This window comes from Dermacentor andersoni, chromosome 6 (genome assembly GCF_023375885.2).
Source record: "Dermacentor andersoni chromosome 6, qqDerAnde1_hic_scaffold, whole genome shotgun sequence".
NCBI classification, from domain to species: domain Eukaryota; kingdom Metazoa; phylum Arthropoda; class Arachnida; order Ixodida; family Ixodidae; genus Dermacentor; species Dermacentor andersoni.
In genome coordinates this window covers 84,571,097-84,594,654 of record NC_092819.1, presented here as the reverse complement: position 1 = coordinate 84,594,654, position 23,558 = coordinate 84,571,097, and the positions used below count along the sequence as shown (strand labels likewise).

The following is a 23,558-nucleotide window of genomic DNA, read 5'->3' as shown; positions in this document are numbered from 1 at the left end:
CAATGGAGAGAGAGAGATAGAGAGAGAGAAAGAGAGAGAGAGAGAGAGAGAAAGAAAGAAAGAAAGAAAGAAAATAGTTCCCCAAAACAAAAGTTAAAGCAAATGGCCGCGAAGGATCGTGTGTGAACGCAGGGGATCGCTTTTCCCAAGAAGCGGCAGCGGTGAAGAAACAACGAGACGTTAGGAGGGCAAGGAAAAAAAAAAGGGAAGAAAACAGGAATGAAGTGTAGAGGGCAGAGGAAGAGGTTGGTTGCGAGACGCAACGTATCCGCTTCAGTTTCAGAACGTCCTCCGCGTCGAGCTGGACGGGCTGAGAGAGGTCAAGCGTGGCGCCCCGCCGCCGTGCGTGCCCGTCGCGTGACCAGCTATAGTGCGCCGTGGTTGCCAGCTGAAACTTAAAGAAAAAATGGAGAGAGAGAGAGAGAAAGAGAGGAAACAACTTCGCGACGTCTTTCGTCAGCTGCTCGCGAGGCGTAAACATATTTTCGGAGACACTCGAGCAGCTTGAGCTGCGGCAACCGACTGGCACGTGCGGTGACGCCCTCGAAGGATGAAGACGAGCTGCCGAGGTCCAGTTCTCCCGGTCGGTGCCGGTGACAGTGCCTTTTTCTTTTTTCGAAAGTCTTTAGCTTTGCGGAGGCTGGTCGGATTCGCTACACGCAAGAGGCAACGGGATATACAGCCTATCGACTTTTAGTTGAAATACATTTTTTAAAGGGATGCTTCAGCTGATTAGTAAGTTGTATGAATGAAGTACGTTTATGCAACATACACGCACACTACGAAATGGCATTGTATGCTGTGAGTGGAAACTTGCCCCGCCAGACAAGACTGAAAGAAAAACTGCGTTGCTACGTGCGCGAAGATGTCCACACGACAAGATAGGGGTCGGCTTTTATTTACTCAAGTACTTGTTTATTTACTTATTTATTTATTTATTTATTTATTTATTACAGTCTTTAATTTTTCATAAGCGCTTTTGTATCTTTGAAGTCCGCGACGTCACACTGAAGTCCTGGTGCAGATCGAGGTCCTGGCGCGAAATTCAACATAGGGCAGTTTGACCTTCTGTTGCTCAAGGAATCGCAATCACGAGCAGTAAACAGTGCTAAACAACAGGACGAAGAGAGGGACACAGACCACAGCGCTAACAACCAAGTGTCTTTATTCTTTCAGTCATCATATATATAGTCTACTGCTATCTCAAAGCACAAAAGCAATAGAAAATTCAGAATACGATGGGGCAATAAATTGCAATAGATGAGATAGGAAGGCTATATCCTTCGTAAGGAAAGAATTGGAGACGAGGCTTACACATGCTTCGTCGCTATTATGAATGTGAAAGGCTTCGGAACTAAGACGTGCGTGGTCATCGCGGTATTTTGACAAATAGGTCGCATCTTTAAAAGACGGCTTGCAGCCGCATTCATTGTAATGCAGTGATAATTGTCAATCTCTAGGTTGTTTTTGAAACTTGTTTGAGTGTTTGTGCATGCGGTCATTGATGCACCGCCCCTTTTGACCGATATAGAAACGCTTGCAGGAAAAAGGAATCTTAAAAACCACACAGTCACAACAGGCTTGGAGGTCTCGTTCTCAAGCAACCATGTATGTGGGGGTTATGCTCCTTGGTATCATAAGAGCCTTCTTCCTTTTTCCTCCGCGCATTCGAAAGATAGTTAAGGGCGGTATCGCAAGATCTTGCATGAAGATGGCCCTCATCAGGTCTTGTGACCACCAAATAGAGGCAAGCTTCGAACTGCAAGTAGCCAGGCTGAAGCATGGCAGGTTTCCCGTTACCGCTTTTAACTAGCATCGCTGGAAGCCTCGCAACAAGCCTTAAAATAAAGCAATCGTCAGCTGCTCAATCTGAGAATCACTCACAGAAAATGGTTGCGGTTGTCCCATATGTGCACCAGGTTGCGCATAATCCCAAAAATGGTTTCAGCAGGGCACTCAGGTTATTGTTTACTGCCAGAAATAAGTTAGGTATCCTGTTCCACCGAGTCAATCGGGTGACCAAGAACAACAAAAAAAGTTGTAAAAAGCAGCACAGGCAGAGGTTTGTTGTTGACTGTTGTGTCTGCGTGGTTTATAAGATTCCTATAAGATTATAAGAATCAGTTTCTATAGCGGTAAACGGGGCGGTGCACCAATGACCGCATGCCCGAACACTCAAACAAGGTAGATAGATAGCTGTATAGATAATTCAGAAAACCAATTACGAACTAATCAGTTATCGCGCTTACTTTTATTCTCTGTGCGAACGTACCTTTGATGGCCCGAAAACACTGGAAAAAAGTATTAATTTTCTTTGATGTGAAACGGAGTTTAGGCTTAGCGGGATGAACAACTTTTTCGTTGCCCCCGTCGCCCGTCCGCAGGTGAACCGGCCGCTGGCCATGAAGAAGGACAGCATCCAAACCAGGAAGCGCAAGCCCAAGAGCGCAGCGGCTGGCAGCGCGAGCGGTGGAGCGATCGTGAAGGTGGAGGCAGCCGCAGCCGCCGCTGCCGCTGCGGCGGCCATTGCCGCGCACGGTAGCGTCCTGCTGTCGACGGGCACGGCCGACCAGACGCCGCAGCAGCCACAGCAAGCGCACCAGGACCAGGATGGTCAGCAGCACCAGCAGCAGCAGTCTCAGCTGCTGGGCTCTACGCGCATACCCGAACCTGCCATGGGTGAGTACTACTACTTTGAACTACTACTATGAAACTAGTACTACTACTTTGAAAACTATAGATTGTTTAATTTTATGGTTGCAGTTTTATAATTAAAGGAGAAAATGGAGGTCAAAGTTCCAGTTGATTAAATTTCTTAGTCTAGCACCAGCGTGCTAACGTGAGGTTCTTCAATCGGATATTTTCATACTTAGGCCTCTGTAGCTCAATATACAGTTCTTGAAACTTGGCAGATTGTCTTTGGCCCCTTTGGAATACGAGGTATTCAGTATCTAACAATAAAGAAAAATCAACTATCAGCGCGAGCAGACGCTGTCACAATCGGATGTTCGAGGTGTGCTGGCGCGGCAACTTCAACATGGCGTCGGCCACCCATTTTTAATGCGTGAGCATTTCTATGCTTACCCGACGAGGAAAACCGCCCGTCCCATAAGACGATCGCTTTCAAGATGGCGCCCGCAGGAAGGAGCGAATCCACCTTTGTGCTGCCACTCGATCACTTCAACGCGATCTACGCGGCGTGAACACAGAGCACACGAAGCTGTCAGCACTCGCCGCACTGAGCCCCCATCGCAGATCGCTTTCAAGATACGGCCGTAGTTTGCCGCGCCATATGCAGCCGCCGCCGGAGTGTGGCTGATTACGGTTCGACGTGGATAGATAAGGCCATGAAGAGCGATAACAGCTTATAATGATCGGAACGTTATCAGCGTACCTGGCACCGCCACCTGCAGTAGTTCGCTTGCGTCATCAGTTCACCTTGCGCTGCCGTAGGCAGCAGTTCATGTGGCCGCAGCGCTGTAGGTTGTACTGGTCGGATCAAGTTTCATAACATTGATAATAAAGATGAGCATGAGATGGAGACGGAGATTGCGTGAAGATGAGCAAGTGGTAGAATGCTTACGCATACTTAGACAACTCTCAGAGGAGTTTCTTCGTAATTTTTTTTTTTTAGTTTTTGCATCTTTTTTCGCTTATTCAGCCTCATCTTACGCAAAGAGTGGATTTATAGTATTGTAGAAGCATCATTTACTAATGCAGCTAAAATGATTTTTCCCTTTAGTGTCTATTTTTCTATTTGTTGGCTATGACGTTCTGCCGCTGAACACGTGGTCACGAGTTCAGTTTCCTGGTCGTGGCGGGTTAATTTAGAAACGGGAAGTGCGCATAAACACTCGTTTACCAAGTTTTTCGTCCTCGTGAAATAACCTCTAGTGGTCAAGATTATTCTGGAGCCCTCCACAGCGGCATATATGTCGCAGTCCCAGTGATTACTTGAGACCCTAGAACCACGTCAGATTAAACCAGTTAATCAAATATTATATAAGCTCATGTCATGCAAAATTTGGGAAAGTTTCCTCTGTAAAGAAATAATTAAAATAGGACTGTTGACATTTAAATATTAAAAGCATACTCAATTCGGATATCAAATGGCCCAAGTTCGCAAATATGTTCTCGTGCAGACTTATCTTCTCAGTGACCATAACGGAGAGCTTTAGCACACAACTGCTTCATAGAATAAATTATTCTTCACATAGAATATATGCAGCATTTGCAGTCTTGCCAAGTACTTGCCTCGTTTATACTTTTCTCTACTGCTTGGGGCCAATGCGTAGGTTAGCTTCTGACCGAGATACTGTGTTTTGTCATGCCTGTTAGGGAAGCATTGTTTCTCATTTGTAGAATGTTTTGTGAGTATCGTTATGTGCTGAGTTGTGGGTAATATAGAAGCTCCTTATAACAGGTCTAAGCACTTTCATTCGTTGTCATTTAGAATACGACAACCGGCACTTATTTACAGTGGTGTGGGCAATGCTTAGCTCTCTACCCTTTTTTCACGATGGCATGGCTTCATAGCGCGAACTGAGGAGGCTCTCTATATTCTGGGTTTGCACAAATTGGTGCTATTGGACAGTCACGTTTTTTCCTCGAAGCGATACAGCAGAGGACATTTTGAAGCACGAACACTGTTGGTCCGATTGTACATTTGAGTAGATGTGAATAATTTGTGTGTGGAGTGATTTGTTCTGAGAACACAAGTCTTCTGTTAAGCATTGGTACATGTTGAATTTGTATACTGAACTTCCGACACAGTCTCTGCCCATATGGCCACTCCCTGCATGCGAATCTGAAGTTTGTGCATCATGTTGGTCTATCCATTTCGATTGAGTCCCCCTCTTACCTTTGCAGCCGATATGAACAGCCTGATGGGCAAGAATACTTCACTGCCACACATCAGCCTCAGCCTACCCTTCAACTTCAGCACAGCTGGGTTGACGACTATGGCGCCCACTAGTCAAGCCGGTAGCGCTGGCATTGCTTCCGTCAGCCGCGTGCCCGCAGTCATGACGCTGTCCTCACTGATGGCCTACAGTGCCGCCGGAGGAGTTCTGCGGCAACAGACCAACGGCCACTATGTCTCGTCGTCACTGCCAGCCCTGGATCCCATTGCCGCAGCCCAGTCGGCAGAGCAGAGGGCGTCGAATTTAATGAGCCTTTCGTTATGAAGCGGGACTCACGTGAATTGACTGAAGTTGCTCGGATGAAAGTTGCTTAGGGTACATGCGCACCAAACATAAACGAAATGTGGTTCCTGCGATGCAAATGCCTTGTCGCACGATCTAGTGGAATGCGACGGACTCTGCGTGCACGCGCGGCTGTAAAAGTGCCTCCATTGTGCATGAACGCGAAGTGAACCCTGTTCCCTGCGATGCGGCATGGTGTTGTCCTAGGTTTAGTGTTGCTATATTTACGCTGCAGAAACGTGTTTCGTTTACTTTTGATGTGCATAGTGCATCGAGCAGTGGACGCTCTGTAACTTCCATGCGCAGTGCACCCGCTATGCTCGATGGCAGGCAATATGTGTTTACTGTGCCTGAGCAGCGATGTTGCCGAGGACTTTGTGCTGTGAAGTTTTTGCCCAGTGATTCTTTGCTACTCACACCCAGTCACCCATCATATCCATTTCATTCGTAGACACCACGACGGCATTTTCGTTGTGGTGCATTGCATCTGATGTGCCAAAAAAGTCCCTGCTTGCTTGTATTTTGGCATCATGACCATCGCTTCCAGAAAGCTGCTCACATTGAAAGGAATATGTTCCAGTGACTCATCTTCAAGGGTCTGCCGAAGCAATAGATATCACTGAAAGTTTTCCCGGCGTTTTTTTTCTCCTTAAGAGGAACTGCCACACAAGGCTGAACCATTCCTATTTTGGAACGTGTGTAGTGAGGAAGCACTGGGCTCATTCTTGCAGTGCCTACTTTTCTGCATAGATTTGCTTAATGACAATTCCTTGTCTACAGACACCTTTATCTGATATGTGGTGCATTGAACTAAGTTTGGACAATTCGCAGCATTAAAGTGCCATAATTTCGTGGATGGCTCATCAATGAGAATTCAAGTTTTGTGTGCTGCTGGAATTGAGCCATAAATAGGGATTTGGCACTACAATCTAATGCTAAGTGACCAGAAACTAGAATTGTAGTCATAACTATATGAGCATATTGAGAATGCCATTGTAGGAAACTATGAAGCCTCACTTTATTGCATGGTTTAGCAAAACTTCCCACATATGAGCTACCATACTGTATAGAGCAGACTTGCTATGAGAATTATGTTACTTGGACTAGCTTGAGTGATGTACAGTGATTTCAAGCTCCGCAAAAAGCCTGACCCTCTATATGCACTTGTGGTCAATAGGTTTTAATGAATTCTATGTATGAAATAACACCTTCATCACTGTAGTCATGGCAAAAGCAGTTCAACAAAGGGGATTCACTTGGTCACAGGGTATTACACAAGGCATTTACCTATTAGTGCCTTTCTTTTAGCTGCATTGATGCTGCTGTTGGTTCTTTTCTGTTATACAGAGCTGCTGCATTGGCAGTGCACCAAATCGCAACAATGCTGCTTGCTTTTGCCATTTTTTTGTGTGTTCGATATCCTTGCCATGGACTTGTAAGTAGTTTTCACATGTGCCTTACATAGTACCTTAATCTCTCGTTCAAAGTGCCAATCAAAACCATTCGCCATAGAATGGCCACGAGGAGTGCTTGTATAAGCTCCCTCTCTCTACATGCAGGCTTTGCTGTACAGTTGACTATGAAAGCCTGTGTTCAGTGTTGTCAGAACTAGTTTCTTCACGTTTGGTATGTAATACTTTCTTTGCATTGATAAGTTTACTTTTCGTTACCTGATGAGTTGATTAAGAAACTGATAATTTCAGGACAACAAAGAGCCTCTTAGATTTTCTACCTTTGAAAGTAAAACTGCATTTTCCTGTACTGTGCAATATTTCGAGACCTTTTACTGTGCTGATTAAGCCTTGTAGCTCGCAAGATGCAGGAAGCTGAGTGCATAAGGCTCTTTGAGAGTACTGCTGTTCGGCTGGTATTGGCCAGTGAAAAGGGACGCATATGCAGTAATTTTTTGTGATGTTACATACAGCGAACAGTGTGCCTTGACTTCTCTTCAGTGTGAATATATTAATTCACAGTTCCTTACCAAGCTCAACTAGCGTGAAGTTTGTTCCTGAAGAGTTAACATGAATGTTGTTTACATAAGATACTTAAGAACAAGCACTGCCAAAACTGTTTCAAGTTGTTTCGTTTGTGTATTGTTACAACAATTTAGAAATTCAGATTGGAAGTAGATTTCTCTAGCTTAAGCTGCTTCAGAAACGCTTGCAGCAGACACGTTTAAAATACTGCGCTTGAGCAGGCAAGGCACTCGGAAGCTTCTGCAATAGTTAACACATGCAAGAAGAGAGATATTGACATGCTCCAATTTCATATGCCTCTGTAAAGTAGAAGTCGCATCGTAATGTACCACTACAATATGCAAAACACTGTTTGCATGTTTTGAGATACATCCTATTGCCTTGTGCTAGGACTATTTCATGCCGAATTGTATGTGGCTGGGACAGTAACACCAGAAGCATCACCATTGTCATCAGTGCAATCAAATTGCAATACTCGAAAACCACCTTTGTGGATAGTCTGAAGGTGTATGTGGAGATTGCTCAATTTACATAGGGCTCATTTAAGGTGTCGTTGAACCGAAATATGCGGTTGGACATTTTATGATGCCCCTTTGTGCCTGGTCTGCTAATAGCTCTCGGGCTGTTCATTTACGTGTACAGTGGACATATCTATTATGTGCAAAGTGCTGCGCCATTCAAGCTGAAGTTGCAAGCATAGCGAGTAGCACTAACCAGGAGACATACAGACAGGACAGATGCATCTTTCCAGTTTATGTCTATCTGATCTCGTTGCTTGCACGTGTTGCCATGGTGAAGTAAAACTAGTATAACTCGGCCACAAACTCCCGTAAAGTTAGCTTTCTTGTTAAACCGCACTGTGATTAATGTTGTGATTGGGTTGGAAGTGGCCATTTTTTACTATTGTGTTTTGTTTGTTCATGTGTTGGGTACAATTTGGTTTCATTTTACGGTAACTAAGTGAACTCGTGTCGGAGTACACGTATCAATACAGTCAGAACAGAGTAGTGCTGCGCTATTCCCAAGACCAATCGAAATCAAACATGCCGTAGTTTGTGGATCTAACGGCTCGAAACAGTCGTGAAGCATGCGCGAGAAAATGTGAACAGCATAAGGGATCGAGGTTAGGCTAATTGATGTTGCATAACAGGCTGCAATACGTTCAACAAAGGGGTTCGCCGCGGTAAGGTAACGTCGGCAGTCGTTGACACAAGCCTTAATGTTTTCCTGTCGGTTGAACGTTTTCGAACTGTTAACGTCTGGACGAGAAAACAGCGCCTAAGACGACGACAATGAAAGATCAACAAATGCGCTGAATAACAACGTTGTCTTTATTGTAACTAGGCTATATATATATATATATAGAACCAAGACAGCTCCCCCGCATGCGTCGAGCATATCGTCAAGGATAAAAAAATAATTGATAAACAGTTTATGTAAACAACGTGAATCGTCGATAAAAAAAAAGTCGTTTTCCCTCAGCAATGGTCTACAGTGTACTTTAGACGGTCCACAATAAATCCCATTCTCAGAATGTGCACTGTAGACCGTTCCTGAGGGAAAACGACTTTTCTTTTTAAATCGCTGATTCACCTTTTTACATACAACTATTTATCAGTTTTTTTTATCCTTGACGATATGATCGGCGCATGCAGGGGGTTGTCCCCGTTATATATATATTGCCTTGTTGCAATAAAGACAAGGTTGTTAGTCAGCGCATGTGTTGTTGATCTTTCATTGTTCTCGTCTTACGCGCCGTTTCCCCGTCCAGATTTGAACAGTTCGAAAATGTTAAACGGATAGGAAAACATTGAGGCTTGTGTCAACGATTAACGGTGTTGTCTACCCGCAACGAACCCCTTTGTTGAACGCATGGCAGCCTGGTATTGAGCCCGTCAATGATATTTATTCGTTGGTTTGAACAAGTTGCTTTACGGTCAGCAGGAGAAGGACACACGCCTTGCTAGGCTACGTAAGAAGCTGCAATACTGAATGATCAAAGCTTGCCTGCTACACCGATAGGCCATATTACTATGTTAAGCTCCCCGTTTATTGTAAATACAGGCTCAGCGTAAAAAAGAAACTTGGCAACGCGACTATTGTCGAGTAAAGGAGTTGCTGGTGCGTTGTCCGCTCCATATTGATCTTTTTTTTTTTTCTCTCGACCCACTGAGAGCTTGTTGCTAGGAGGCAAGGCGTACAGCAAGTTTGCGACCCGTTGGTCGTGGGGACTCGTGCTTACTCTTATCTCAGTTGCAGTCTTAACGGCACTGGACACACATCTCCGGGGCTTTTTTTTTTTTATGGTTTCCGACCGCGACGCGCATCTATTCACGCTGCGCTTTCACTTGTAAACCTCGCTCTTTCCACGGGCCCATTTCCTCAGTTTATTGAGAGCACGCGGGCGCTCGTTTCGCATTCACAAGGAGCCAGTCTTATCTGTGACGCCGCATTGCCGCAATTACGGGCCTCCCACTTACGGCACAAGCGTTGTGCATGTGCGTTGAATTGCTTTGTAGAGTAAGTGTATGTGCCCCCCCTCCCTTGTTAAACAATGAATAAAATAAAACGCGGAGGGGGGAACCTGGGCGTATTGCAATACTAGTACCTGTCTCGAGAGTGTGGAATAGTTTGTTTGGCAGATTGGTTTCATCGCTGTACTTGCGTTTTTTTGCACCATTGATTCTACTGTTGTGTGTGATTTTCTACATTTTTTTTTTCATGTCGTATTTGAGGGACTCATTTTATGTACATTTTCTGCTTTTGTATTGCGTTTATATGTGATTTGGCTAGCTTGCCATCCCGTACTAAAAGAAAAGATCTCGCTATGTCTTGGTATCGTGTAGTCGGTGTCGTTTAGATTAAGGTATCCTTCGGTGCCCCATGAAGGAACACACACAGAAATCTTGAGGGTGTGATGCGCATTGCTGTTTTATTTCTTTCTTCTTGCGTATGAGCTGTTTGTTTTTAACGTTCAGGTTTATTGAATGAACAATTTTGGATTTAGTGAGGGTGCATTCTTTTTTTCGTTGCTCAAAAGAAACGGGTAATAGGTCTCGCAGCATCGTTTATACTAAAGATTATGTGTGTGCTTGTTCGTTAATCCCTTTCTGTGTGGTTTCTGTTTTTGTTTGGTTTCATTAAAATTTGGTCAGGAAGATTGGTCTCTTGTGTTTTCTGCCTGCTCAAGGTGAAATGAATGGGAACTGTTACATTGTCACGACGAGCCCTCGTCAGGGTCAAGGTTTGATGTAACACAGTGAAGGCTTTTTCTGAAGCGAAACTTCAGTAAATTGAAGCGCACATTCAGGAGAAGCTTCCTATGAAAAAAAGAAAAATTCGGCAGAGACGTTTCAGACTGCCTATGCGAGGGAATGCGAAAGCGTTATAGTCGCTCTGGTAATTTTTTTTTATGCGCGTTCCATTGCGCGCAAGCTCATGTCTGCGTTTTAACTGCGCCTAGGTAAGGTCAAATGACAACGCGCCAAGCGTCGCTGGCCAGCGAGGAGTTAGTAATTCGAAGGACCGCTCAGCAGCATTCGATTGGACAATAATGCTCTTTATTTTATAAACTCATTTCATACATTCCTGACGTGGCGCCGCCTCGTACCCATTATCTGCGCCCTCACGCGCCCAACGACACTAGGGCACACGTTTAGCACGTTAGTCAGCCAGATGGCTGCGACTTGACGTGCGCGATGACGCACGCACCAGGCACACATTTAGTCAACCAGAACCGTGGAGAACATCTTGGCACTGACGATCGACACCGTTTTCTCGCAGGCGACGCATAAAAATACCCATGAATTGAGTTTTGAATACCTTGAGATGGGCCCGGATATACAGATGCTGCATCAACATGCCATCGTGTTGCATCTTCTTCTCTCCGCTTGGGATATACAGATGCTGCATCAACATGCCATCGTGTTACATCTTCCTCTGTCCGCTTGGGCAAAAGATATGTGGTTTTTACGTTAACCAGCATGAGGAGATGCCTGCATTATCAAGGTACACGGAGATGCTGCCTTTGGCATCTAACTGTGGTGCTTTACCAAATGATTGTTTTTTTTCTTTTCCCAACATACGTGTCGGTAATATAGGGCTGTTGCGCTGGTGCTGTGAGCACGGCGCGCTTCGAGCTGGTGGTGAGCGACGAAATCGCCTGGATAGTACAAGCAATAGATTCTTCCGCCGTACAAGTCGCAGGTCCCCGCATTTTGGCTCGCTGTCGCCGTCCAGCTGGTCTCGATTGCTTTGTTAATGAGTTCAGCCTTCGTTTTTTAGTTTATTTGGGTGTCTAGATGTATATGGTAGGAAAAGGCGCCTGCGTTCGCTGAGAGTAGCCTGTGTATCGACCCGTCCAAACTTCACCTCATAAGCGCCAAAAAGTTGGCGCAAAAATGCAGTTATCTCTATTGGCCGCGAGATCTGGCTATAGTTGGCAGCACTCTCGCCGCGTTAGCGTGGACGGCCGGTCGGCGGCGCGCATTGAAATGCGCACGACGGCGCCTCGCTGTGCGGGATTTGGGCCGATTGTTTGCTAACAAAACGCGCTGACTAATGTAACTTCTTGATATATTGCCCTCCAATGCCACACCATTGGGCGCGACGGTCTGGTCATTCCTACTATACGTGAAAGGCAGTGCAAAACGCGGTTTCTTTTCCGATACATCCATTGTGCTTTCCTTTGGTGTTCGGCTTGCGTTCAGCCTACTCTGTTGGTTCTGCTGTTGTGCAACTTAGCTTTCTGCTGTTCTTGCACTGGTTATAAAACAGTCTGTATTCTTGTACAATAGATTTAAAAAGGCTAGTTATTGTGACTCTACTTCACCGCTTCTACGCATACATAACTACGTGTTACTTTTTCAATCGTGGTCCAGCCAGTGTCCGCCAGGCGGCGACTCCGCTCGATATAGCCGAGTCACCCGGATTTAAGGTGGACGCGAGCATCAATTGTCGGCAGCCGAAATAAGCGAGGGACGCTTAGTGTATTTGTGGAAAAAAAGGCACGGAATACGACCGGATCCGTTACATGCGTAGCTAGCGGAACAATGTAGTAGACAGAGAAGTTTTGAGGAAGGGAGAGAGAAAAAAAGAACGATTAGGTAAATGTATACAAAAAAAAAAGCTAGAACGAAAAACATGTACATCATACCTGAACAACTCAAGCAGGTTAGGTGACTCTCACCGCCCCGTTTTAGAGTGGACGCCGAAAAAGCATCATCGTGATCATCATCCTCATCATCGTCAGCTGCCTATAATCGCGGGTAAAAGCTCGCAAAGCGGTAGAAACTGTTGCAGCACACGTTGCCGAGAGGTAAAGCGAAACAAATTTGACTGACGGGGTAGAGAAGGCCATGCAGCTCACGTGCAGGAATAACTAGTATTCCAGCACGTGAGGGCGAAGGCTGCGGAGAACCAATCGCGCGATTTGCCGATGGTCACTGTCGGTAAATGTGTATTTGCCACATTAGCGTTTCTGCGTCCGGCGGTCTAACGGCAGCCAGCGTCAACACGTGCTAGCAGAAGCGGTGACACTCGGTCGCGGTGCTAACGCTAGCAGCTTATTCTTTTATTACTTTATCTGACTACATATTATTGCTCAGAGGTCGCCGTTTCGCACGAATACGCGTTAAGAGAATACTCGTAGACACACATTGACACAATCTTCTGCCGTTGACATCGCGTGACTTATTTGAGCGGTACTCGACAGCATTGCGAAACAGTAGGGCGAAAATCGACAGGAGGGCTAAACTGCCTCCACGACTTCCTGTGCGCAACATACGCAGTGAGTTCGGCACATAACTTTGCTTTCTTCGCGACGACAGGCATGCTAAGAAGCCTCCCCTGCACGAAATCCTCCGGCATTCCCTCCTCTATTCAATAACTTGTAAGCAATACATTGGTCAAAACAAAGCATAATTTAGGTTGTGCTTTAACTACCACAAGGTAGCGTTTAGACTTCCTCAGCTTTGTTGTGCCTAACAATCCTTCTGGACAAAGGGTGCTTTACCGGAGAGCGTGCAGCTTTGGAACGCCGTCCTTCTTTCATCGTCATTTCGACGCCAAAGAGCTGGCGACGAAACCAGCGTCACCTCAACATAACTGGCAACTACTATCTGTCGCGTCTTCGTCCGTTCGACCACCCAGAGTCGACAAACGAGACGAGTTCTGGGACCCCAAATTGCGATGGGTGATCGACCGTGTGCGTCTCTAAACGGCGACGTCATTATTTGTGCGCTTCAGGCCAAGCGCCAGCGCCAGCGGCAGCAGTGATGTGGCCCGGCGCCGACTATTGACCCGCAGAAAAAAAAAAGAAAAAGAAAGAAACACTTCCCTTCAAGGTGACCACAACCGCTGCATTCTTTTGGAGCGGTAGCAACTGTCGAGACGAGATTCCCGAAGTTCCCTACGAGCTGGCCGTTACGGCGCGCCCGCTAATTGCTGCGAAAAGCCAACGCCGACGACTTCCGTGGGAACAGCGTCGATCCATGTTTCACATGCCATTGCCTGTCAACTGCACTGAAGAAAATAAATCAAGAAAAAGAAATGGGCGTTGGCAGGACATGTAATGAGGAGGGAAGATAACCGATGATCATTAAGGGTTACGGACTGGATTCCAAGGGACGGGAAGCGTAGCAGGGGGAGGCAGAATGTTAGGTGGGCGGATGAGATTAAGAAGTTTGCAGGGACGACATGGCCACAATTAGTACATAACCGGGGTAGTTGGAGAAGTATGGGAGAGGCCTATGCCCTGCAGATGGCGTAAACAGGCTGATGATGATGATGATAATCCCGTCGCACATACCCGACGGACAAGTCTTTTCATGTTGACGAGCGTGACGATTAGGTAGGTCGTGTCTCAGGCGCTTGACATTCGTTCCATTCATCGCCGCACACAGGGAACCGTAACAAGGGAAAGGAACTGTTCAAAAAGTGGAGCTTGACTGTTGTGAGGTGTGCTCGGATATGTAAATGCTTTGGCATGCAGTGGGTTCCAGAAATCATGGAGCCCTTCTTGTGAGCCATCATCATGTAAATTTATATATAAAGCTTGTGTTTCTCATGGCTCAGACGCCACTCTGGACCTCTCTTTCTTCCTGCGCCTGGCATGGCACCAGCCATGGAACCGTCTTGGCCACTCGGACCCCCGGCTTCACAGCCGCTTCTATTGTCACAGCATGACAAAATTCCAGAACCTCGCGTTTTGTACTACATGAAACCGATAAACTCAGCATGTATGGCGTTGTTGACCGGCGTTACCGCAGCGCTGTCTAGGCAGCGCATCGGACCTATCAGAACCGAATTGAAAGTGATTATTGCCCTGATTCATGCCTACTCGCAATGGCTCTCAAATCATCGAGAAATTCCGTTATCTTTCGGAGCCATATCTTTTACCCATCTTTGGTACACTGCGAGTTTTGTGTCACATGTGGGAAGACGACGCAACGGCGGTAGACGAAGCGTGCTGTCGTCCCTACATTTATTTGGGAAGGCGGAGAGCGGAGTGGCCTCTGCGGTGACAAGCCAGGTCCAGATCGAGATCGCGTTTTTCTGCTCGTGTCCTCTTCGTTCTCCAGAGGCACTGAAGTAGCGAGTATGGCCGCTACATCACCTAACGCTCAGCACCACGTCTCATCGGAGCGACAGACGATTCTAATAGGTGCATTGAGGACTATGCGATGTAAAGATTACGCTTATGGGATATGCGCCAACAGTTTCGTCACGTACATCCGCAATAGGTCAGCCCACTGATAGTGGTTTCTGCTTGCCTGATCGACGGAAAATACAGCGCCAGGGCTTTATTTGTACATTACGTAAATGGGACGGCCGTCAAATTTCTCGTAAAAGTGGTTTAGAACCCGGAAATGATCGAAAAGATGCCTGCTAGCGGCGCGGAAAACAGATGATCTTACATCTCAATATTGCTGCTGGATGAAATTTCTAGAAATAGCTTTAGTTCCTCGCTGAATTAAACTTTATTTGAATTAGTGGCCACGTCGCTTCGCTGGGGAATAAAGCAGAAGTTCGTTAATCGAAAAATATTGTTCAACCTACGTTTTATCAGGTGGCTATTTCAGTGTATGCAACCATGTGACGGAAACTTCCAGCTCCGCGAACTGGCCGTGACACGAGCATGGACAGAAATTAGGTAAGGCAAGCTGGATAGAGGATCCGAGGTGCTCGAGTTCTCGTTTCTTACGACCATATCAAGAAAACAGGCAAGCAGCTATAGAGAAAGCTCAGGAAAGGTTAATTACGTTTAATTGATGCGTAAAAATAAACAATAAGTTAAAGGGAAGTGGACGAAAAGACAAATTGTCGCAGGTGTAAGCTGAACCCTTTTTATACGCATTACGTGCGCGTTTCTTTACCGATTCAGATATCACGGCGGCCATCCTGCAGTGCATCCCTTTAGGCATGTTTAGGCATGAATACGTGCAATATTAGCTCTCTGAGTGCTATAGGCTTCCAGTCTTCCTGAGTATGATGTACAGACTATATATGGCAAACGCCTGCATAGTCAGCTTCACATACGGGATAATTTTACACAGCTCACGGTGGCCTTTTAGGGTGTTGATGTATGTACAATGCTGTGGGGAGCCTGGGATTACCACTGCGATGTAGGTAGGCATAACTAGAATCCCTTAAAATTGGACATCCCGGCACTTGACATTTCTGAAACAAGTTTTCAGTTACTAGTCAGTGGCGTAGCCAAAGGGGGGGGGGGGGGGGGGAGGGTGTCTCACATGGGGCTTCAGCCTCCTTCCAAAATTTTTTTCGTTCTGTCATGCACCGCCGACCAAAATGACCCCCGGCGGCGGAAGTTATTCTGGCTTCTGTCTAGAATGTCTTTTTCAGGCTAGAAAAGACGTTTCAGCGCGAACATTGCGAACTCGGGCTGGATATCGCGGCAACGCCCATGCACCGGGAGTCGCATAACGCAAGGAGCCCCATCCTAGCACGAAGTTTCAAGGGCGTTTTGATGGCGAGCGGGCTCATCGCGGCATCTCGCGGAGGCCGCGGAATTTACGGAGCACATTGGTTTCAATTTCGAAACTTTATGAGCATAGAGAGAGAGAGAATGAAGAGGAAAAGCAGGGAGGTTAACCAGATATGAGTTTCCGGTTTGGTACCCTACACTGGGGAGGGGGGATAGGGGTCATAAAGATGACACAGAGGAAAACGCTAAAAAAAAAGAAGAAATAAGAAACACGCACACATGAAGACACACACACAAAAGGCGTTAAAGTTAAAGGCGTTCGCAAAGGCCGGTAGATCGCAAAAAGCGCGATAGCGCTTGCACGGCCTTCTTCTGTGATGTTAGCTCCCTTTGATGTTGTAGAATTTTTTTCGGATAGTGGTTGGTCATCCAGTTGGTCAAGTTCGTGGGGAAGGCATTCCCTCTGTGGACCGTACTGCGGGCAGGCGCACAGAATATGGCCAATTGTTTCTTCATGGCCGCAGTGGTCACAGGTTGGGGTGTCGGTCATCCGTACGCGGAACGCATAGGCTTTGGTAAAGGCAACGCCCGACCACAGTCGATGCAAAAGCGTGGTGTCTCCACGGCGAAGCTGTGATGGCGCTCGAAGACTTAATGTTGGATCAAGTGAGTACAGTCGCGTATTTCTTAAAAAGGGGTCATACCGTTGTGACATGGTGTACTGCCGAGCAAGCAGGCGGAGCTTCCGTGCTGCGCCAGTTCTGGAAAGTTGAATTGGTACGTGGTGCTCCTCAGTATGGATTGAACGGGTAGCTTTATCGGCCCGTTCATTGCCTATAATCGCGCAGCGACTTGGAAGCCATTGAAAACTGATTTTATGGCCTGCATCACTGATATGGTGTAACGTCTCTAATGTGAAATATTAGCTGTTCGTGCGATCCGCGTCGTAAAGGTCACACTAGAGACTGCAGTGCCACCTTAGAATCACAGAATATCGTCCACTTGTGTGGCTGTTCATTACCAATGTAGTGAAGGGCACTAAAGATCGCTGCGAGCTCTGCTGCCGTCGACGTTTTTCCGTGAGTCGTCTCTAATTTGATTGTTGTAGCTGTCGCTGGTATCACGATTGCCGCCGCGGAGCTGTTTGGCAAGACAGATCCATCAGTGTAGATATGTGTAGAATCACGATAGTTCTCGTACAGAAATAGTAGCGTGAGCTGTTTAAGGGCTGGTGATGATAGATCAGCTTTTTTTGTGATGCCAGGCATTGTGAGATTGATTTTTGGCTGAACGAGGCGCCATGGAGGAACCGAAGGTCTCGCAGCGGGAGTGAAACAAATTGGCAATGATTCATTATGTGCGGTATTGTTTAGCTGAAAGATGTGCGAGGTCTATCCGCTGGTAGAGAGGCTAAGTGTCAATGCAACTATCGCATCAAAAGCTTATAAGGACCTTATGGGTATAAAGTTCTCATAAACTTTTGATGCGAAAGGTGTATTGACATTTCCAAAATTGTGCTTTGGATTTTAAATTCCGGAAGTTTGTGGGTTTAATGTTGTTATAAACATTTGACCACTGTGATGACCCACTTATGGGGGCAAAGGTTCGTGTACTCAATGGTTCGGTTGGTTCTCTTAGGCGGAGCCTCCGAGAACCCAATTGAGGACAAAGCCGTTGGTTTGAACACACACACAGACATTTAATCAAACTAAAAAGAGGCATAAAGTAAATAGAAGGAAATAGAAAGCATGCCTAAAATAAACATTCAAGAAGACACTGCGGCAAAGAACACACATAGGGCTTGCATGAGCTTAACGAGTGCGCGAGTCCGGGCTTGCCACGAGGGCGGGGACGCGTCACAGTCTCGACGCGGCGACGCGGCGACAAGCTGGCGAAAGGAGTGGTGCCGGTCTCACCATAGGTCGCGGTGTAAGCTGACCGACCGGGCGACCGGAGTGCGCCAGCTCTGGCTAGGCGAGGTAAGGTGGGCGGCTTGGTGGCAGGAGTGGACGGCGGCGGCGTTCTGGCCGGGCAGCTGGATGTAGAGCTCGGGCCCGTAGCCCGACTGCTCCTCTCTCGCCCACGGCGCGGAAGCTCGAACGCCGGCCTCGGGCAGCAGGCGGCACGGCAGACGGAGGTAGCGTTCTGGCCGGGCAGCTGGCGTAGAACTCGGGCCCGTAGCCCGACTGTTCCCGTCCTGCCCACTGACGCAGAAGCTCACCGGCGTTGAGGAGCTGACGGCACGCTCGGGTAGACAGGCGACGCACAGGAACAGGTTGGCAGGAGGCCCCGGGCGGGTGAAGTCCTGGTGGGCTCGGGTCCGGAACCCGACGGCCCGTCTGCCCGTCTTCAACGCCCGCTCCGCTGGTTGACCTCCTCCTGCCGTCGCTTCCTGGGACTCTCCTGGCGTCTCCCCGGCGTCTCCCTGCGTGTCCCCTTGCGTGTCCCCTTGCGTGTCCCCTTGCGTGTCCCCCCGTTCTGCCAGCGCACCACGCTTTTTCTTCTGGTCTGGCCGATTTGGCATTCTCGGATTGGCTGCCTGACGCCCCGTGGTCTGATGATGATGATGATGATGTCTTTGAGTTTGGCGCTTACCCACTCGCGGGGATTGGCCAAGAGTCGGGCAGACTTTGCTTGTGTGTTCAGAAAAGGAGGTAAAAATCTAAAATTTTGTTACATGAATTTACCCCGTGGTCTTTTCTAATTGGTTGTTTTTCTTCTTTTTGTTGGCTTTCATGCGCCGCGCGTTCTCGTGCCGGACGCTCTTCGGCGTCGTTGTTTTCCTCCTTCCACCTCGGCGCGCGTGCACTCAGCGTCGTCTGCTCTCGACCGTCCCGATCACCGCACCATGTCGCGTACCACACATCACAACCACAAGGGTGCATTGACTTTTCAAAAGTCGTGCATTGAACCATACAACGAGAGAAGCCAAATCAACATACTATCGGACAAGTTGACAAAGCATGCAGCGAGGTCCAACGAGATGAAGCGTTGTGGTGGTTGCTTAGTGCCGTCATGTCGCAGAAAAAAACATCAGCATTTTTTTCACCTGGGCCAATTTAAATAATCCATGTCAAGACACTAAAGCCAGCAGAGGTAACCACGTTCTTATTTTTCTACTTTGACTTTTATTCGCGAGGACACATTGAGCCTCTTGAATTTTCTTGTTCTCCCTATGCGCAGGCTGCCAGAGCCAGCCAGAGCGCATGCGTTTTTCTCGTGTTGCCCCGACCACCGCACGGCACGCATCGGTGAGTGTTCATTTTTCTCTGGCCGAGTAGATTTTCGCCTGACAGAGTTTGGACGCTTTCTAGCTAGCAGACGAGAAAAAGAAACAATGGTTGCGTCCTGCCTTCAGTGTGTGAAATCGACGGATTGCAACGCGTTCACTTGAGCGCAACGTCTCCGGAAAGTCTTGTCTCGCCGGTGTAGGATACCGAGTAGTATGCTTATTGTTCGCTGTGGGCCAAGCTTTCCACGTTTTCTGCGATTTTGTAGCCACATTAGGTGCCCAGAGTAGGCATTCGATTGTGGCCAACATGCTTTCCTTTCTGCTTTTTTTTTTTAAATTTCAGTGCTCCGCCCCACAAAAGAAAAAGACACTGTTGCGGCGCAGCGAATTGTCGCATGGTGAAAGTTCGACTTTGTTACTTCTTCTTTTGTGGAAAGCAATGGGCTACGGGACGCGTCAGTTGCCGGATACTTTTATTTTATTATTGCGATAGCAATTGTAGGGACACTCCAGGCGCATTCCTGCCGTCGCCGTCATGTTCCGTATGAAGTCCAAGGGCGATAACAAGGTCACCACGCGCCGCATGCTGTGTGTGCGGGTGAAAGCGCGGGGGGTGGGGGGTTAGAAGATGATGGTGACTCAGTCTTGTGTGCGCAAGGGAGAAAAGCGGGGAGGAAGCGCGCCGCCTTCCGTCGCACGCGATGCAGAGTGGAGGGAGGGAGGGGGGCTAGGACTCTGTGATCTGTGAATTTGTGTTTGCGCGACATGTTTATTTGCTTTGTTTGACGAATTATATACAGTGACTTTTTCTTAGATGCGTAGATTTATTGGAGACTTATACGTATATTTAAATACCTTGTTGCGTGGTTTTGTGTATACGTGCAGTGAACTTTGTTTCCATTGACACTTCTCTGCGCTTTATCAATCTGTATCTTCGCATTTCTATATTACATTGTATCTTCGCATTTCTAATGTATGAGGGTGAGTCAAATGAAAATGAGACAACCCACCCCGCGCAATAATGGTTCTATTCTTATCTGCGAGGCATGCACGTTGCACACAGGCATCTCTCATGTACAAAAGTGACACTCAGGTGTGAGGATAAACGTTCCTTAATGCTCTCGTACAATGAATGGGTTGAACATGGTTATGTGACATAAACGACGCTCCAAAAGTTGAACAGCATGGTGTGGTGAGGTTTTTGACAGCTGAAGGTGTTTCCCAAAAAGCAATAGGTCGCCGTATGGCTGCCGTTTACGTTGAACATTGCATTTCAATGGTCACTGTGAAGCGTTTGAGCAAACTGTTCGAAGAAGGACGTGAAAGTTGCAAAGACGATCCATGACCAAGCCACCATGCAATCACCACCAACACAATTTCAAACGTTGATGAGCTGATTAGAGAAGAACGGAGGATAATCGTCGATGAACTGGCAGAGCCTGTGAACCTCAGTCACGGTTCGGTTGACACCATAGTTCATAAACATCTCGGTTATCAGTTCTTGTGTGCGCAATGGATGCCCAAGATTTTGAACCACCGCCTGAAGACGGAGAGGTTCTGCGCTGCCTTGACTCATCTGATCCGGCATCACATTAAGGGTGACGACTTCTTGTCTGCAACTGGGACAGGCGACGAACCATGGTGCCACTACTACGAGCCTGAAATACGATGGCAAAGCTTACAGTGGATCACCGCCCTCGAAGATCACCACCCCCAAAGAAAGCAAATGCCGTCATTTCCTCCGGAAAGGTGCTTACTTTCTTTTTTCGATCATCAGGGGCCATCACTGCTCGAATTTGCTAAACCTGGAGAGACTATCAATCGCTTCCGATATGGTGAAACGCCGGATCGGCTGCTTGTCGCAATAAAAAACAAATGACGTGGAGAATTGACGAATGGGGTCATCTTGCTCCCCGACAATGCGCATCCCCGCGTCGCTGATGTGGTTATTACAAAACTGGCAAAGTTCAAGAGGGAAAAGCTGCAACATCAGCGATACAGTCTAGATCTGTCGCCTTGCGACTTCCACATTTTGGGGCAACTGAAGAAACATCTCAAGGGAACCAGATTCGTGTCGGACGATGACGTGAAATAGTCAGTTACCGACTTTTTGAAGCAGAAACCCAAGAAGCTTTATGAGACGGCAATCACGCGACTCGTTAGTCAGTGGGAGAAATGCCTCAATGGGCATGGAGATTACTTTTAAATTAAGCACCCCGTTTGTCATATATTCGCATTGGCTCACTTTCATTTGACTCGCCCTCGTATATTTTGCAGAACTCCTGCTTTTTATATGTGCTCGCTTTTGCGACTATAATTCTGGTGCAATTACAATACATCGCGACCGCGGTGACAGCTGCTCCTGCGCAATACATTGGAACAAAGGACAGCGTCATTGAGACTTTCCCCTGGCCGTTGCATATCTACAAAAATCTAAGCAAGGTTCGTGAATGGCAAAGTTTCATTAAATTATTTGTCCTCAACTTGTTCATTTCATGACCTTTACATTTTTCATACCAGCGGCATGCATTGCTTTGTTGGTTTCGACTGATATAGCTCTAAAGTTCATGTGATATTTTTTTTACTTATTAAATAGACGGAAAACCTGGAACCATTGGTATCAGTTATTTCGGGCACAAATTTTGGGACATACGAGTATATTCTTTCATGAAAAAATACATAGATTACTTGTCTTGACCTTGCGTAGCGTTCAAGAATTCGATTGCAGCATCTTTGGCAAAGGAAATGTAGTTATTATTCAGGCATTTGATCTCTTGACGAATTCCATATGGAGGAGGCCGACCTGCAACGTGAGCCCCCCCGCCCTGAACGAAATTTCTGGCTGCGCCACTGTTACTAGTATTCTGCTTTACAAGCAGGGAAGGATCTATAGTATGATTGAATTACTACAGTGCTACTACCCACGTCGGAACAAGAGTTGGCAGTACAGAGTACACATACTCTAAGCAAAAAAAAAAAAGGCATTGTACATGTGAAAAGCAGTTACTCAACCAATAGAGTCCCTTTTAGAACTTTAATGCGCCATTTTGTTTTTTAAAGTGTAGGCAATAGCAACAACAACAGCAGTCACTCCAAACCCTGACAGGATAGCAAAGAAAGCTTTGGAGTTAATGGCACCATTGTTTCTCCCGGTGAAGCGGGGTAACTTTGTAAGCGTAAGAAAAGCCTCGCTTCGGAAACTAAAATAACAAGACGACCTCATATCTTGATTTGTACTTCAGCATCTTCGCTGATGAACATTGGAGTCTGACTTGTCATCTTGATTTGAATACTGACTTAATATATGGCGAACACATGCTATCGGCTATGACCCAATGTCGCATGCACAAACAGCTCTTGTACTGTCTCGGCCAAGCTACAAGTGCCTACTGCTTGTAGCTTGACCGATTCCAACAATTGTTGGAATCGGTTGAACGCATTCTGCTGAACTGCAGAGCGCACAGTGAAGACAGGACCACAAACAAGAGAAATATGGCAACACTTCTTTAAGGCGCTTCGACACTGAGGTGCACGTTAGGATGCTATAGCAATCTCTATGAAAGCAACGCCAAACTCTCTATTTCTTGTTCGCTCACTCTGAATCAATTCACTGAAATTCAAAACTAGCTTTCATTCGGACTCTACTGATAAAGTGCATTGGCTGCACTGCACCTTTCACACAAAGGACGATCAAAATGACACGGACGAACACGTACGATATGATGTCATAGCAACTAGCTCCATTTGAAGCCTTACCATAACTACACTTAAGCAGTATGTTTCCCAGCAGCATATCTCATACTTAATAGTATTTAAGAGCATAATTTACAAGGACAACAAGGGGACACGCACGGGACAGACGCTCCTGTCCCGTTAGTTTCCCTTTGTGTTTTTTTGTAAATTCTGCGCTAAGCAGTAGTAAGTATGGAACCCGCCGTGGTTGCTCAGTGGCTATGGTGTTAGGCTGCTGAACACGAGGTCAGGGGATCGAATCCCGGCCACGGCGCGGCCGCATTTTGATGGGGCGAAATGCAAAAACACCCGTGTACTTAGACTTAAGTGCACGTGTTAAAGAACTCCAGGTGGTCTAAATTTCCGGAGTCCTCCACTACAGCGTGCCTCAATATCAGAAAGTGTTTTTGGCACGTAAAACCCTATGATTCAAATTTTAGTACGTATACGGATTACCAACTAGCCCGTAC

General features: G+C 46.8%; 1 protein-coding gene across 4 annotated transcripts in view; it reads left to right on the top strand.

Moving 5' to 3' along the window:
* The window catches only part of LOC126522472 (uncharacterized), a 34,542-nt gene extending 27,358 nt beyond the window's left edge, over positions 1–7,184 (top strand). For all 4 annotated transcript variants that reach the window (XM_072288778.1, XM_072288780.1, XM_072288781.1 and 1 more), the window contains exons 4-5: positions 2,385–2,679; positions 4,870–7,184. In XM_072288778.1, coding sequence (XP_072144879.1) covers positions 2,385–2,679; positions 4,870–5,186 — 612 coding nt within the window. In that variant the 3' untranslated portion in view covers positions 5,187–7,184. The remainder of the gene's footprint in view (positions 1–2,384; positions 2,680–4,869) is intronic.
* Positions 7,185–23,558: the final 16,374 nt, after the last annotated feature.